The following is a 13,707-nucleotide window of genomic DNA, read 5'->3' on the forward strand; positions in this document are numbered from 1 at the left end:
ACAGGCACCAAAAATCCACAGCTGTGGCTCATAGTGGCACTGGCTTTATTGTCTTAAGGGGGCCTGGAAGGGTCGGGTGCTGAGGAGCAATGGGGGCAGGAGTTACAGGGGAGCTGTATGGCCATGGCCTTAGGTGGTGGGCATCTGGGGTGCCTCAGCCTGTGAGTGCCCATAGGTGTCACCAGTACAGCCATTGGGGGCAGTTGGTGCTGATCCTTTCTTGCAAGGCACAGGGCAGGCGGTGGCCACATGCCCAACTTGCTTGAGGCCAGGGCGCTCCATCTTGTGCTCCAGAAGCATGTGGTTCTGCGGCGGGAGCCCCACGCAGGCCCTGAGAGATGGTCACGGCTCAGCAGGGCCAGACCCCGAGACTGCCCTGCAGTCCCTAGGCCCTGTGCACAGCCCCGCCAGTGGACATCTGGGCCGTAGGTGGGGATCCCCAAGGTCGGGGCACACCTGAGGATATTCTCGATGCAGCTGCGCTGGCGGAAGAGGGCGTTGACCACTGGGCTGCCCGGTGGCGCAAGCGGCGCCTTGAAGAGGAAGCCAAGCAGCGACAGCACCGGGTGGAAGCTCTGCGGCTCCGGGTCGATGTCGGTGCAGAAGCTCACACGCTGGCACAGTTCAGTCAGCAGGGCCAGGTCCAGCATGATGGGCGTGGCCAGGAGCGAGTCCTGCGGGGCCAGCGGGTCAGGAGGTGGGCCGGGCTGGTGGACAGCCCCACTCCTGCCCCCTCTTGCCCCACACCTCGCACGTGTTGTGCAGCACCAGCGTGTTGGTACCGCCCAGCATCAGCTCCGATGTGTACTCATCCAGGGCACGCTTGCTGTCGCCCACGTATGGAACGTACTTGATGACCACCTGGGGGGCGGCACGAGGTCACACGGGTCCCTGCCCTTCTCCGTGGAGAGCACTGCCCCACCCCACCTCCCACCCCTTGCCGCGCCTGCGCCCCACGCACGCAGTGGTCGGGCTCTTCGCCCGGCGAGTAGAGCACTGGGTTGCTGTGCACCATGTCGTCCACCACGCTGCTCTTCGACACCTCCTTGGAACGGAACTGTGGCGGCGCCGACAGGTTCTGCCCGTCGTTGTTGCCCAGGTGGTTGTAGCTCACGATGGACATGGTCTGCGGGGGCAAGGAGACCCGCGGCAGCTGCAGGCCCCGCAGCACACAAGCCCACCCCTCGGGGTCCACGCCCCCCCCATACTGAGCTGAGCAGCCCCCCAGGCCCACACACCTTGAGGCCAGAGCCAATAAGGAAGTCCACGAGCACGGACTTGACCTTGGTCTGCCCCGACTTGAAGTCGTCTCCACCCACAAAGACACGGCGCTGCCATGCAAGCTCGAGGGCACCAGGCACCAGCGTGTTCTGTGGGGACCCATTGAGGAAGGCGCAGCCCTCCAAGATGCTGGCCACGGCAAAGAGGGTGGAGGGCGACACTTCCAGGCCCAGCTGCGGGCAGAAGCGAGCAGTCAGCACAGGAGTCCTTGGGGGCTGGCCCTGAGCCTACCCCACCCCTTGGGCGCGCCCACCTGGATGGTACGCAGCAGGTTCTCAGCGGTGTCATTGAGGCCCGGGACCACTTCGCAGAAGCGCTCCGTGTTCGCTGTCCACAGCACGATGACTTTGTCCAGCCCGGCGCTGGACCGGAAGTCGCGGATGTCCCTACGGATCTGCTCCAGCTGGGGGGTGGGGGGCATGGAGGGGGAGGAGGTTGTACAGGCTCCCCGGAACTCTGGAGGCCTGGGCCACTCAGTTCCCCAAGCGCAAAGTGGGACCTGGACCCTCGGGATGGAAGCACGGAGACAACAGAGGGGTAACAGGTGGTGGGGAGGGAGGACAAGTGGCAGGGGTAACGGACGCGGGGAGGGGCTGCACCTGCTGCGCGCGCGTGCCCGGGATTACGTTGTCGGCGCGCGCACTCTGGTTAGCTGCGATGAACTCGGGGATGTAGACGGAGGGCCGCGGGCGCAGGGCCTCCATGTGCGGCCACAGTTGCTCCTGCAGCCCCCAATCCAGTACCTGCGCGCGCCGCATCGCCTCCGCCAGGTTCAGCGACGATATGTCCCAGCCTGGGGGGGACCCTCAAGCTCGGCCCGGCCCCAATCCTGGGCCCCTCTAGGCCCCGCCTCCCACCCCACCCCCGACCCAGGGCCCCGCCCACCGTCGAACACGAGGTCGTCGGGTGCCACCATGGGCAGCAGCGACTTGAAGGGCACGAACACCTCCTGGCCCTCGGCGTCCAGACCCAGGCTAACAGTGCCCGCCTGCGTCAGCGAGCCGTAGTAGTTGGCCTCCTGGGTTGGGGGGGTGGGCAGAGGGGGCTGAGTGAAGGGTGGGCGTGGCGTGGGCCACGAGCTGGCCAGGACCCCTATCGGCACCCTCAAGCCCCGCCCTACTTTTGGGCACCTCCCCTCGGCGCTCCAAGCCTGGGCGGAAGCCGCTCCGCTCCTGAGGTCCCACCCCGAAGCCCTCCCACACCTTAGGCTCCGCCCCTGCAAGACCCCTGAGGAGTTCCCCCCCCACCCCGCCCGCGGAAGCCCCTCCCTGGAGTCAGCCCGCAGCCAGAAACCCTGCCCACTGCGGGCCCACTCCTCCGTAGAGCCCCTCCCCCTCCGCATGGATTCCTGCGAAGCCTTCTCTCCGACCGAGCCTCGCCCGACCCCCCACCTTGCGGCCGGTGCGCGTGGGCCAGGACAGGCGCAGTCGGTTGGCCAGCACGGCAGCGGTCAGCGTGGAGCCGTTGTTCCCGCCCCAGCCGACGAGCATGACCCCGAGTCGGGGCACCTGCCGGGCGGTCCGGAAGGTGAAGCGCGTGGACGTGGGGTGCACCTGAGGGCGGGCAGCTCGGTGAGCCGCGGGGCCCTCCCGCCTCACTGCAGGGCGGGAGTCGCAGAAGTTGGGCAATTCCCGCTCCCTCCCGGCTCCCTGGTTCCCCCGTTCCCGTGGCCCGCCCGGTCGGTCCCTCGCTTACCTTGAGGACGCCGCCCTCGCGGCTGACGCACGTCGTCCGGTACTCATACTGCGCCTCGATGGCCTCGGGGCTGTAGACCACGTCGGGGCTCTCGACCACGAACTCAGTTGCGGCCTCCATCGCGACGAGCTGGGGGCGCGGGGTTGGCAGGAGGTCAGAGGGGGCCCGAGAACCGGCCGGGCCAAGCCGACTTCGGTCCCCGGGGAGCCTGCACCCCTCCTGGGGCGGCACTCACCGGCGCGGAGTCGGCTGGCACAGCGGGGGACAGCTAGAGCTCCGGGCGCGCGAACTCCAGAGAAAAGAGCCGCGGCCCCACCCCCGCCCCGCCCCTCGCTCCGCCCGCGCAGGGGAGGAGGGGCGCTTGCGTTGGGGAGGGCGTGCACCGGCCGTGGGGCTCGGGTTCGAGGCCCTTCTAACAGGACCTTCCGCGGCTATCTGGTCCCCGGCCTGGCAATCACGTGGGCCGCAGCCACCCACCCCCACCCCCCACCCCCCCCGCCGCCCCGGCCCTAGCTCGGCGCGCGTGATTAACTTAGGGCCCGCGGCCGCTTATCCCCATTTTACAAAAGAGGACTTTAAGGCTGTAAGTGAGCCAGGCCCCAACCACAAGGCAGGAGGTGGAGCTAGGCTAGGAAGCTCATTCTTTGCGTGGGGGGGACCAGGGGGCGCGTCTCTGGAGAAACTGAGGCACGGGACACTGAGGCAGAAGACTAAGTCAGGATTCGGATTTCAACGCGAGACGCTCCTCCAGCCCAGGCTCCCTCCTCCTCCCACTTCCTGAGCAGCAGCACCCACCAGGCACTCCACCCCCACAGGGCTCGCATGGAGCGGGGGTGGCTGTGAGTCCTCGAGTCCTTGGTGTCCTCACCTATAGCAGGAGGGCTTGATAGGGCCGCGCTGGAGTGGGGGCAGGGGGAGAGACTGTTCTGTGGGGAAGGGAGGGAAGCGGATGGGCAGGGCAGAGGCGGCCAGCTGGGAGGAGCTAGGCCTGCAAAGCACTGAGCCCCTCTAAGCGCCCAGTGATAAAGGAGCGTGGGAACTCGGCAGGCGGGCGGGGGCGGCTCCCCCAGGAACTTTCCAAAACAAGCGGCCTCCTCCGGCTGGAAAGTTTCCACCACTGGAACTGGCCCAAAAGGTGGATCGTTGGGAACGTTTGCAGGAAACTTGGTCAGAGCCTGGCCTTGGGGAGTGGGGGCTCTAAGACTCTGGTCCAGGCTTTGCCCTCAAGGGGCCCCAGTGTAGGGGATTCAGAAGTGGACTTGGGACACTCCCAGCCAGAGGGACCTAAGAGGCGGGGATGGGCAGGGCAGACTGCTTGGAGGAGGTGGCTGCTGGAAGGAGTCTTGAGATACTCAGACATCTCCTATCAAAGATTTGAAGAGCAGCTGCCCAGGCAAAAACCTGGGGGACTGGTTTCAGGGACAGATGAAACGGGGCTGGGTGTGAGGGAGAGGGAGGCAGTTTGGGGACCAGGGCAGACCCTCAGGGCTGGGTACAGGGAATTCCTTATAATAAATATTTGGGTTTTGTCCCCGATTCCTGGCTGGAGATTGAGTTCAGTCACCAATGGCCAAGGGCTTTCCTCGTGGTCCAGTGGTTAGGACTCCGCCCTTCCACTGCAGGGGACGAGGGTTAGATCCCTGGTCGCGGAACTAAGATCCCGCATGCTGCGCGGTGCGGCCAAAAATTAGAAAAAAAAAAAAAAATTACCGACGGCCAGCGATTTACACAATCATTATGTAATGGAACCTCTGTAAAAAGAACCCCTAAACAACAGGATTCGGGGGAACACATGGAGGTGCTGGGAGGGTGGCACACCTGGAGGAGTCATGGCAGCCCTGTACCATTCCCTACACACTGCTCTTGGCTTCTCCATTCGGCTGTTGAAGTGTTTTCCTCAGCACTTTGAGCCATTCTAGCAACTCACCAAACCTCTGAGGGGGCAGGAGGGAACCCCTGATTTATAGCGGGTTGGTCAGAAGTCTGGGTGGCCAGAGACTTGTGGCAGGTGTCTGAAGTGAGGGCCTGAGCCCCTTCACCTGTGGGGTCTGATGCCAGACCTGGTAATGGAACTGTTGGACCTCCAGTTGGTGTTGGAGAATCTGCGGGAGGCTGTGCCTTCAGGCCGTGTGTGATGTCACAGGAATGGGTACAGAAAGGTCTCCAAAGACCCAGCCCTAGGAAACCCCAGCACTCACAGGACAACCTGTGGAAGGTGCTGGCAGGAGGGTGGTGGGGGCAGAGCGGACCCGGGCAGGATCCCTGGAGGGTCAGTGTTGGGGCAGCTGGGAGGGACGTGGCTGCTTTGATTCCAAGCCGTCAGTTGGTGCTGTAAGGCCATTGCGGGGACCGCCTGGGTGTGTGACACGGGGTGAGTGTGCTGCCTGGTGGTGAGCAGCGAGCAACTGGAGACCCCTGATCCCACCAGACCCCAGGCTTCTGAGGTCAAGGGCAGAGCTGTTGAGGTCACTGCTGAGTGCCAGCGCCCAGATGGAGCCCGGTGCACAGGAGGGGCCGCAGGATCTGGGTGCAGGATGTTGTCTGGCAAGTGGCAGGGGCCGGTGGGTGACCCCAAGCCCCTTGGCCACGGTGCAGGTCGTGAGGGTGGGAAGACCCTGCTGGGCCCCTGAGGGACTGGACTCAGGTGCCGTTGGCTCGGGAAAGGATGGTCAGGGAACCGCCTGTGGCCATGGTGCCATGGGGCAGCGTGGGGGCCGTGGGGGAGGCTGAGGCGCAGGAGGCCAAAGGAGGCAGGTATCGGCCCTGGGCCCGGGGTTGTGGCAGCAGAGACATTGTTACCCCTTAGAACAGCACGGCCAGGCCGCCTGGGGAGCAGGGTACATTCTGCCCCGCAGGGCCTGCCTGACCTCCCCTCCCGCGCCCCTCAGATTCCTGGGCCGCCTCAGAACTCAGGCCAAGGCCACTGGCCAGCAGGGCCACCAGAGAGGCTAAGGCCCATAGTCCCTGACCCCTGGACCCCTTTAATCCTGGTCTTATTCTTTGTCTGTTTTTCCTTCCTAAAATAAACATTCCCCCCCCACTGTGTCCTTGGAGGGTAGAACCTGCCCCCTGCCTTCCGCTCCTCACCTAGAACAAGGGGCAAGGATGGCCATCCGGCTGGTGTCCTGAGCCTGTGGGGCTCCACTGGGCCTTGGTGTCCGTGTCCCCATGGAGGGGGGCAAGGGGACCCCCCCACCCCAGCATGTGGCCCGGGAGGAATAATCAAGCAGTGCCGTTACTCACTGCCGTTTCATCAGTCAGTCACAGATTGTTACCCCAAATAAGAGCACTCCCTTTGCCCCATGTGGCCCCCTACTGGGGGCTTTGGCCCTGTGGGAGCCCCGGGGACCCCCCTGCTTGGCTCAACCCACCCTGCACACTCCACGGGGGCACTGCCCTTCTTATACACTGGCTGTGGCTCCCTGCTGCCTCCACCTCCCATCTCTTGACATCTCTCACCCATGACCAGGCTGTCTGGCCTCCTGCTCTGGCACCTACCTGCAGGGCCCTCCGCCTCAGATCAGCCCTCCACCTGCCGGCCTCATTCCTGGGCGGTGGCTCTGGCAGGCTGCCCAGTACTAGCCTGTGCCCTGCCCATCACCATGGCCGCCCCATGGCCAGGCTGCCTCCTCACCCCAGCCCACCCCAACACAGAACCAGCCGCCCACCCCCGGGGGAATGACACACACACTCCCAGCTTGGGCCGACAGGTTCAGTTCAGTGAAATTTATTGTAGGTTGAAAAAAATCAGCATTCACCTGTTTAGTGTACAAAAAGGACACTAGTTCTTTTAAGAAAATATTAGGAAACTAAAGATGCAGATGCCTTTCAATTGTAACATTTTGGCAAAAGTGAAAAGTTCTTGTAAACACCAACTCCATGGCTCAAAAGTTTTTCTCCACAGTACAATATTAAAAGGAAAAAAAAAAAAAACACAGTATCAATAAGTTAGACCATATTTAATCAGCTAGAGCTTTTGTCCATCAACCCCCAAAGCACAAAACTTTTCTTAGCTTCACGATTCCTTAAAAGGAGAAAATAAACAACAACAACAAAAAACAACGAGGAGGAGGAAATTGAACTGAGAGTCCCTTGAACTGGATCCCAGGGCAGAGGGCGGCTCGGCCCTCCAGGGTGGGGCCCTCCTTGAGTGCTCCCATTTCACCTGAGTCTGCACGTCCAGGCTGAGTACAAGATGGCTGTCGGGGGAACCTGGGGTCCCAGGGTCTGCTCAGCCCTTCCCCCTCTCCATCCCAAATGAGAAACAAAACAACAGCTGTTGAAACAGAAAGGATCAGCATCCTCGGCACTCCAGGCACCCCAGGGGTCCCAGAGAGACTCTGGGGTGGGGTGGGCACAATGCAGGCGTGCCTGCTCTTTGGGAAGCCATTAGGAGACACCGCCACAGCTCAGAAAACTAGACGTGTCTACGAGAGCATTTCCGCTCTCCCTCGCTACTGCTCCCAGCAGCACCTCCGCCCCCGTGACCCCTGGGCTGTGGGCTGCAACCACCCCCATGACCTTCCCCAGTTGTGGCTTCACTGAACACAGCTCTGAATTCATGTGAACGCTCGCTTTAGACCCCACCGCGCCCGGGGGTCCCTCACACACAAACACGCACGCCCCCTGACGCCCTGGGGGACATTAGACTAGGCACAGTGACTAAGCAGCAATTGGGGTGTCCTCGGGCCAGCACCCCCAAAATGGGTGGATCCAGCGCCTTTTCCAAGCTCACTCTTGCCCCTGCCCCCCCGCCCCCCGGCTCTATCGACCCCCCAGCCCCTCCCTGAGTGCAAACCCCGTGGTGGCTCTGCAAAGACGACCCCAGGACCCACAAGTGGGCTGAGGGGCGGAGCGAGGTCAACAGCATGGAGACCACTTGGTCTCAACAGTGCGAAATGAAGAGCAGCAGCAAAGGGGAGAATTGAGAAGACAGTAAAATAAAATCCGACACTGCTGCCGCAGAGCGCAGGCTACAAGCACAGAAACTCCCAGCGACCCCTGACAGCTGAGGGCCTGGAATAGCAGGGCGGGCCTGGTGGCTCCCAGCAGCTGCTCCTGGACCAGCTGGAGTTTTCCAAATAGAGCTGCGGGGGTCGCATTGCCCTGCACGCCCCCTTAGAGCCAGGGAGAGGCTGTGTGTGAGGGAGACCAGCGTGGGAGAGGCACCCCTGCCCACCCCCCACAGGTTCTCTCCTGGGAGCCCTGGAGCTCACAGAAACAACGCCGAACTTCCCGAGCATCTGTAATACTGTAGAAAGGACACAGGGCAGCGCCTAGACCCTGGGCGTCCAAGGAGGGGAGGCACAGGTTTAGAAAAAAGATGCTTTCTCTTTCGTATAAAAATAGACTCAAGTCTCATAAGCAGTAGCTAAAAGTGGCTGTCTTTGTATAAAACTAGAAAAGGCAGGCAGGCAGGCCGGCCTTGGAGTCTTTCACTGACAGGAAGCTGAAGCCCCTGGGGGGCCGGGGTGGCTGGCGAGGAGGTGGGCTTCTTGGGGAGCCCATCCTGGGTGGGGAGGTGTGTGGGGCCCCGGGGGAGCTGGACACCCCACCTGGGTCTGCGTGACCTGTGGGCGCCAGGGCTGCAGGGACTCCCCTGAAAGCCGGCGTTCCTGGCTCAGATGAATGCGTCTTCCTCACGTTTATTTTTTCAAATAAATCTCTTTTTTCCTCATCTTCAGCTCCCCCTCGCCCCCAGCTCCCCCACCATCCAGAACGGTCAGCCCGGTGAGGTGAGCTGGCCTGGCTGGCTGGGTGGGGCCTCCTGCCCTGTGGCCTTGGGCTAAGGCCAGGCCTGCAGCTGCCGCTGGTCATACTCAGCGATGAGCCTCTTGATGTGGGCCAGCTTGCTGTGCAGGTACTCACAGCGGTGCTTCTCCTGGCTGTAGTTGGTGTTGGTCTGTAAGAGAGCCGCCGGGCTGAGACTCGCCCACACGGCCAAGGCTGAGAGCCCAACCCGAACTCGAGCTGCCCAGCTTGGCTGCCCCAGGTTCCCACTCGCCCTGCTTGCAGCCTGAACTCTCCATGCTGTGACGGGGACCCCTGCTCTGCCCCTCGGCTCCACCCTGGGAAACGGTCACAGCCAGGGTGAGAGGCTGAGGCAAGATAGGCCATGAAGCTTCCACGCTGGGCTGGGGCCTGGCTGGCAGGAAGCCACCCTGGCACATGTGGCCCTCAGGAACGAGAGCTGCTGTTGTGGAACCACATCGCAGGAGACTGTCAGGGAGCCCGAGGCTGGGGGCTTGGTGCTCCCAAGGAGATAGCCTGAGCCCAGGAGGCTGGGCGTTCCTCCCAGACTCTAGGAGCTAAGGACTCAGATGGGGCCAGGATGGGGGCAGGGAACTAGGGCTCCTCCCCTGGACCTTTGAGGGAGGCGGAAAGGACCTGGGGCTGTGCCCATCAAACATTGGGAGAGCGGGGGTGGGGGCCGCAGGGGTGCCCGGGGAGGGGCTGCACCCAAGCTCATATGACAGGCTCAGCTCCTCAGCTGTGACCAGGGGCAGGGGCTACTCCGAGGTCCTGAGACCAGCCCAGCGAGGCCCTTCCTCCCTCCCTCCTCTCCCAGACTGTGGCGCCACTCATCTTGAAACAGCTTCTTCTGACCCCACCTCACCTACCCCCAACAAAGGGATGGAGACTCACCTTCTTGATTTTTCGATATTCCTGTAAAATCTGCCCACGAGTAGTCTGGAGGAAAAATAAAAGAGAAAGCGAACAATGCATTACCTGCAGGACACCCCAACTGAATGGCCCCTTCTCCCTGATAACCTGCGACCTGCAAGGTCACTGCATGCTGGGGGACAATGACCTCAGCATGGCGTGATGGCGTGAGGAAGCACAGAGGAGGGGCAGGGGGCAGGCTGGGGGATGAGCAGGGCAGGAGGTGGGGGAGGAAGCTGGGCCAGGGGAGCGAGGGGCAGGGGCCCAGCCTCAGGGACAAGCACGAGGCCATACGGTAGGAGGGGCAGGCTGGTCAGGGCCATACGGTAGGAGGGGCAGGCTGGTCAGAGCCTCGGGAGGAGGCAAAGAGCAGATGGGACGGCCCCCTTCCCTCGCACCCAGCTGGCCTGTGCACAGTTCAAGGCCAAGCGCAGAAGCCCCCTAACCACCTGGGGAGTGTCCTTGTGGGGCCTGCAGGGAGGAGAGAGGACAGGGATGCCCTGGGGATTTTCTGTCCTAGACCCTCAGAGGCCCCATTTCTCTGCCCCAATCACAAGCCATCTCCTCTGGAAACCAAAGTGGCCTCCACCAGGGGAGATGGACCCCAACACCATGATTAATCAGGGCTGGCCCTGCAGTCAGGTAACCAGCTCTGAAAGGTGACACAAGGGGGAGGGTTGGCGTCCCAGGGCTGGTGACCAAGCCCCCTGCACTGAGCTCCCACATGGGATGGCTAGGGGAACCCAGGTGCCCTTGGCCAGAGGAAGAGGGTTGGGGTGGGGGGACCCCAAGGACCCTCCATCCCCTCCCACGTCCCACTGTGTCTGTGACAGCTCTGATGGGCCGTGGGGTGTGGCCTGGCACAGCCCCTCCTGGCTGGGGGACTGAGAATTCTCATGTGACGTGGGTAGTGGGCTGCAGAGGGGACCCCAGGCGCTCTCAGAGGTGGGGACACAGGCACCCCAGCCCGCTGCTCCCCACTGTCTCCACTGCTTGGAACACTGCCCCCGTCCCCGCAGGTCATCTCCCACCTGCGGAGTCAGTCACAACCGGCCCCACTGCTGAGGAGGCTGAGCTCCAGGGACAGGCCTAAACCACTTGGGGAGTGGGAAGGAAAGGCGAGCAGGGCCCTCCACCCAGAATACAAGGGAACATGCCCGAGGATGCCAGCACCGGGCAGAGCCATTGGATGTGTGTGGGCAGGGCTCTACCTCGTACTCCTCGGAGCCCTGGGAGAGCTGCCGGAGCTGGGCATCGAGCTGCGTGAAGCGCCGCGTGATCTGCTCGATGCGGGCGTGCAGGTCTCGGTACTCGCTATACTCAGCATTGAAGTCGTTTTTGTAGCTCTGGCGCTGCTCCGAGGAGGAGATAGTGGCGTATTTTCTGGAGAGACCAGAGAGAGGAGCAGGAGGGGCTCAGGGGGCGGCAGGAGAGAGCCTGGAAGTGCCCACAGCCTTGCGGCCGGCCCCACCCAGGAAGCAGCCCTGACCTCCAGCAGACTGGGCCAGGAATTCACACACATGGCCTGGGGTCAGCTCTGCCTCTAACCTGCAGGGCAGGGGCCGGGAGGGGAGAGGCGCAGCCGGAAGTACTCACAGCAAGTAGTCGGGCGTCTCCGAGGTCGACGTGGGAACACTTGAGCTGCTGCAGGTCCCATTTAAACCTACAAAGAGCAAACACATAACTCCTGAGTCCACAGCTCGTGTGTCCACAGTGAGATCCTCAGAAGGTTGATGCCTTGTTGTCTGAAGGCCCTGGAGGGGACGCTGCGTGGAGAGGATTGCTGAGGCCACGTAGCGGGAGCCAGGACCGGCAAAGGAGGCATGAGCACTGGGCAAGTGCTGTCTGGCTACCTCGGGGGTCCAGCTGCAGCCAGGAGTGCCCTCAGCCCGTGGGAGAAGTGGTGAGGCAGCATGGTATGTGTCCCTAAAGCACAGCCGTGCAGAGATGGCATCGTGGGTACGTTTTCAGCAAGCACCCCAAAGGACGGATTCATGGCAGGGCAAAGCCTGGGCAACAAGTCCAGAGCCTCTGCCGCTTCCACTGACCTCGTGTAAAAGATCACTAAGCTGAAAACCAGTGACCCCTGGATAATCGAGTCCCGGGGGTATCCTGGTCTCTAGCCCTACAGGACAAAGACAGACGGCCTCCAGGGAAAGCCCTGGCTCCTCTCTACACCTCTCCCTGTGGATGGAGTCACAGGCTCTGCAGGCTCCGGTCCCTGGTCTGAGCCACCCCCTCTCCCCATCCTCCCGTTCTTCACACCAGAGATGGGACTTCAGGATCAGAGGGGCAGCCCCGGAACAGGGCTGGGCTGGTGGCTTGAGAGGCCAGGGACTGTGACACAAGACTGTCCACAGGGCTTGAGGCCTGCCCAGGCTGCAGTCAACCAAAGCTACAGTCCGGTCCTTTTCCCCTGGGAAATTCTTCCAGCTGGCCTCCCCCTCCCCCCAACTTAGAAGCAATTTTATCACTTTGAAGCATATCCTGAGTGCTTATTTTTGTGCCTCTCTCAGAGGAAAGCAGCCCACCCAGTGGATCAGCGGTTTGCTGAGCCCTTCTGTGGTTTTATACTCCAGCGCGAGGTGCAATTCCCACTAATGGACGGAGCCCACCCCCACCTGGGTGTCATCTTTGAAGAGGCTGTGGCCTCCCCAGAATGCAGCCCAACAGGCACATACATGAGGGTTTAGTATACACTCCCACCACCCACACCCCACACAGGACAGGCCTCCTGGGGTGTTCCGCCTTGAGGCTTAGGGTCAGACTGACCTGGCGCCCAAGACACCGTTGGGGTCCAGCCTGTGGCAAACCTTTGTGGTCCCCACGCCTGCTCCGGCACTGGCTGTGTGAGGCTGTCACTTGGCTGCCCCTGCACTAGCAGAGCTGGTTCCCACACCCATGTGTCCCCTCCACTAGCTTCTCCTGTGCCTCCCCAGGGCAGGGGGTGCAGGGACATGTCTGTGAGTTCACCCTGCAGGACCCAGGTCTGGGTGCCAATGGGAGAGGGTGTCCCCGTTTCCACACAGGGGTCAGTGGGCCTGAGCTTGGCCTGGCTGAGCCCAAGCCCTCCACCCAGCATGCCAGCCTGCCCAGGAAGGCACCCTCTGGCCACAGGAAGGATCCACAGCCTGAGCAAGAGTTGGGGGCAGGCACGAGGGTGGGCGTAGGACCCAGGAGTGGGCCTGCGGCATAGGGGGATGAAGATGGCCAGAGGGGGGCCTCGAGAGTAGGAGCCACAGGGAGGCTGAGCTGAGCCACCTGCCTGACAGGTGGAGGCCGCCACACCTGTCAGGGTCAGAGGCAATCACAGGGCAGGGCTGGGAGAGCAGGGCCAGACTAGGAGGACAGTGTCACCCAGAAGGGTGGGTTAAACAGATCCTTCTGCCCCATAGGACATAAGGGTGAGGAAGCTTCCTCAGGGGCTGCCCTGGAGCCCGGGCCCTGGAGCCCTCTCCAGCAAGGCTGGGGGAAGGAGTCACAGCAGGGGTAGGGGGAGAGAGGGAGAGAGGGGGAGGGAGGGAGAGGGAGAGAGAGAGAGAGAGAGAGTGTGTGTGTGTGTTTTGGGAGCTTGGTGGGGGGGGCTTTGCACCCACCTATTACCATTATCATCTGAGCTGCCTGAGAGACCGCTTAAGGTGGATCACTCGGCACCAGACCCAGCTTCCGGTGCCTCAGTCACCCTTTTCCTTTTTCTTGGGGCCTCTACTCCCTTGGTTGCCTGACCCCAAACGTCACTTTCTCACCTCGGCCGGCCTGGGCAGCATGTTCCTGGCCCCATCTGATGCCCGGCCCCACAGTCCTCCTGCCCAGGGCCCTGCCAGAAGCACACGGCATCCGCTTCCACCATCTGGGACAGAATGCGCTGCCCGGCTGCTCAGGGCCTATCTCCCTGAGGAGGAGCCAGATCAGATGGTGTGTGCTCAGGGAACCGGGCCGCCTTCTCCCCTGCGACCCACCCACAGGTGCTAGGAAGCCTAGCGTGCAACAGGGTTGAGGAATACCAGGGGACTTGACGGAACTGCAATGTCTGTCTTCACTGGACCAACCCTGCTCTTCCAGGACCTG

General features: G+C 62.4%; 2 protein-coding genes across 2 annotated transcripts in view; both read right to left on the reverse strand.

The window, feature by feature from the left end:
• Nucleotides 1-48: 48 nt before the first annotated feature.
• On the reverse strand, nucleotides 49-3,863 carry ISYNA1 (inositol-3-phosphate synthase 1). The gene is made up of 11 exons (XM_060092176.1): nucleotides 3,772-3,863; nucleotides 2,977-3,105; nucleotides 2,673-2,834; nucleotides 2,167-2,299; nucleotides 1,881-2,074; nucleotides 1,535-1,684; nucleotides 1,239-1,454; nucleotides 962-1,126; nucleotides 748-861; nucleotides 457-674; nucleotides 49-331 (listed from the first exon to the last, which is right to left on the reverse strand). Exons 2-11 carry the CDS (start codon nucleotides 3,094-3,096, stop codon nucleotides 130-132), a joined length of 1,674 nt encoding a protein of 557 aa, XP_059948159.1. The 5' UTR covers nucleotides 3,097-3,105; nucleotides 3,772-3,863; the 3' UTR covers nucleotides 49-129.
• A 3,899-nt stretch (nucleotides 3,864-7,762) lies between these two features.
• The window catches only part of ELL (elongation factor for RNA polymerase II), an 80,866-nt gene continuing 74,921 nt past the window's right edge, over nucleotides 7,763-13,707 (reverse strand). Inside the window, exons 9-12 of the mRNA XM_060093888.1 lie at nucleotides 11,236-11,302; nucleotides 10,851-11,022; nucleotides 9,622-9,666; nucleotides 7,763-8,878 (exon numbers count right to left, since the gene is read on the reverse strand). Of these exons, the coding sequence (XP_059949871.1) occupies nucleotides 8,762-8,878; nucleotides 9,622-9,666; nucleotides 10,851-11,022; nucleotides 11,236-11,302 (401 nt within the window). The 3' untranslated portion in view covers nucleotides 7,763-8,761. The remainder of the gene's footprint in view (nucleotides 8,879-9,621; nucleotides 9,667-10,850; nucleotides 11,023-11,235; nucleotides 11,303-13,707) is intronic.

Source organism: Mesoplodon densirostris, chromosome 3 (genome assembly GCF_025265405.1).
Source record: "Mesoplodon densirostris isolate mMesDen1 chromosome 3, mMesDen1 primary haplotype, whole genome shotgun sequence".
In the NCBI taxonomy this organism is placed as follows: domain Eukaryota; kingdom Metazoa; phylum Chordata; class Mammalia; order Artiodactyla; family Ziphiidae; genus Mesoplodon; species Mesoplodon densirostris.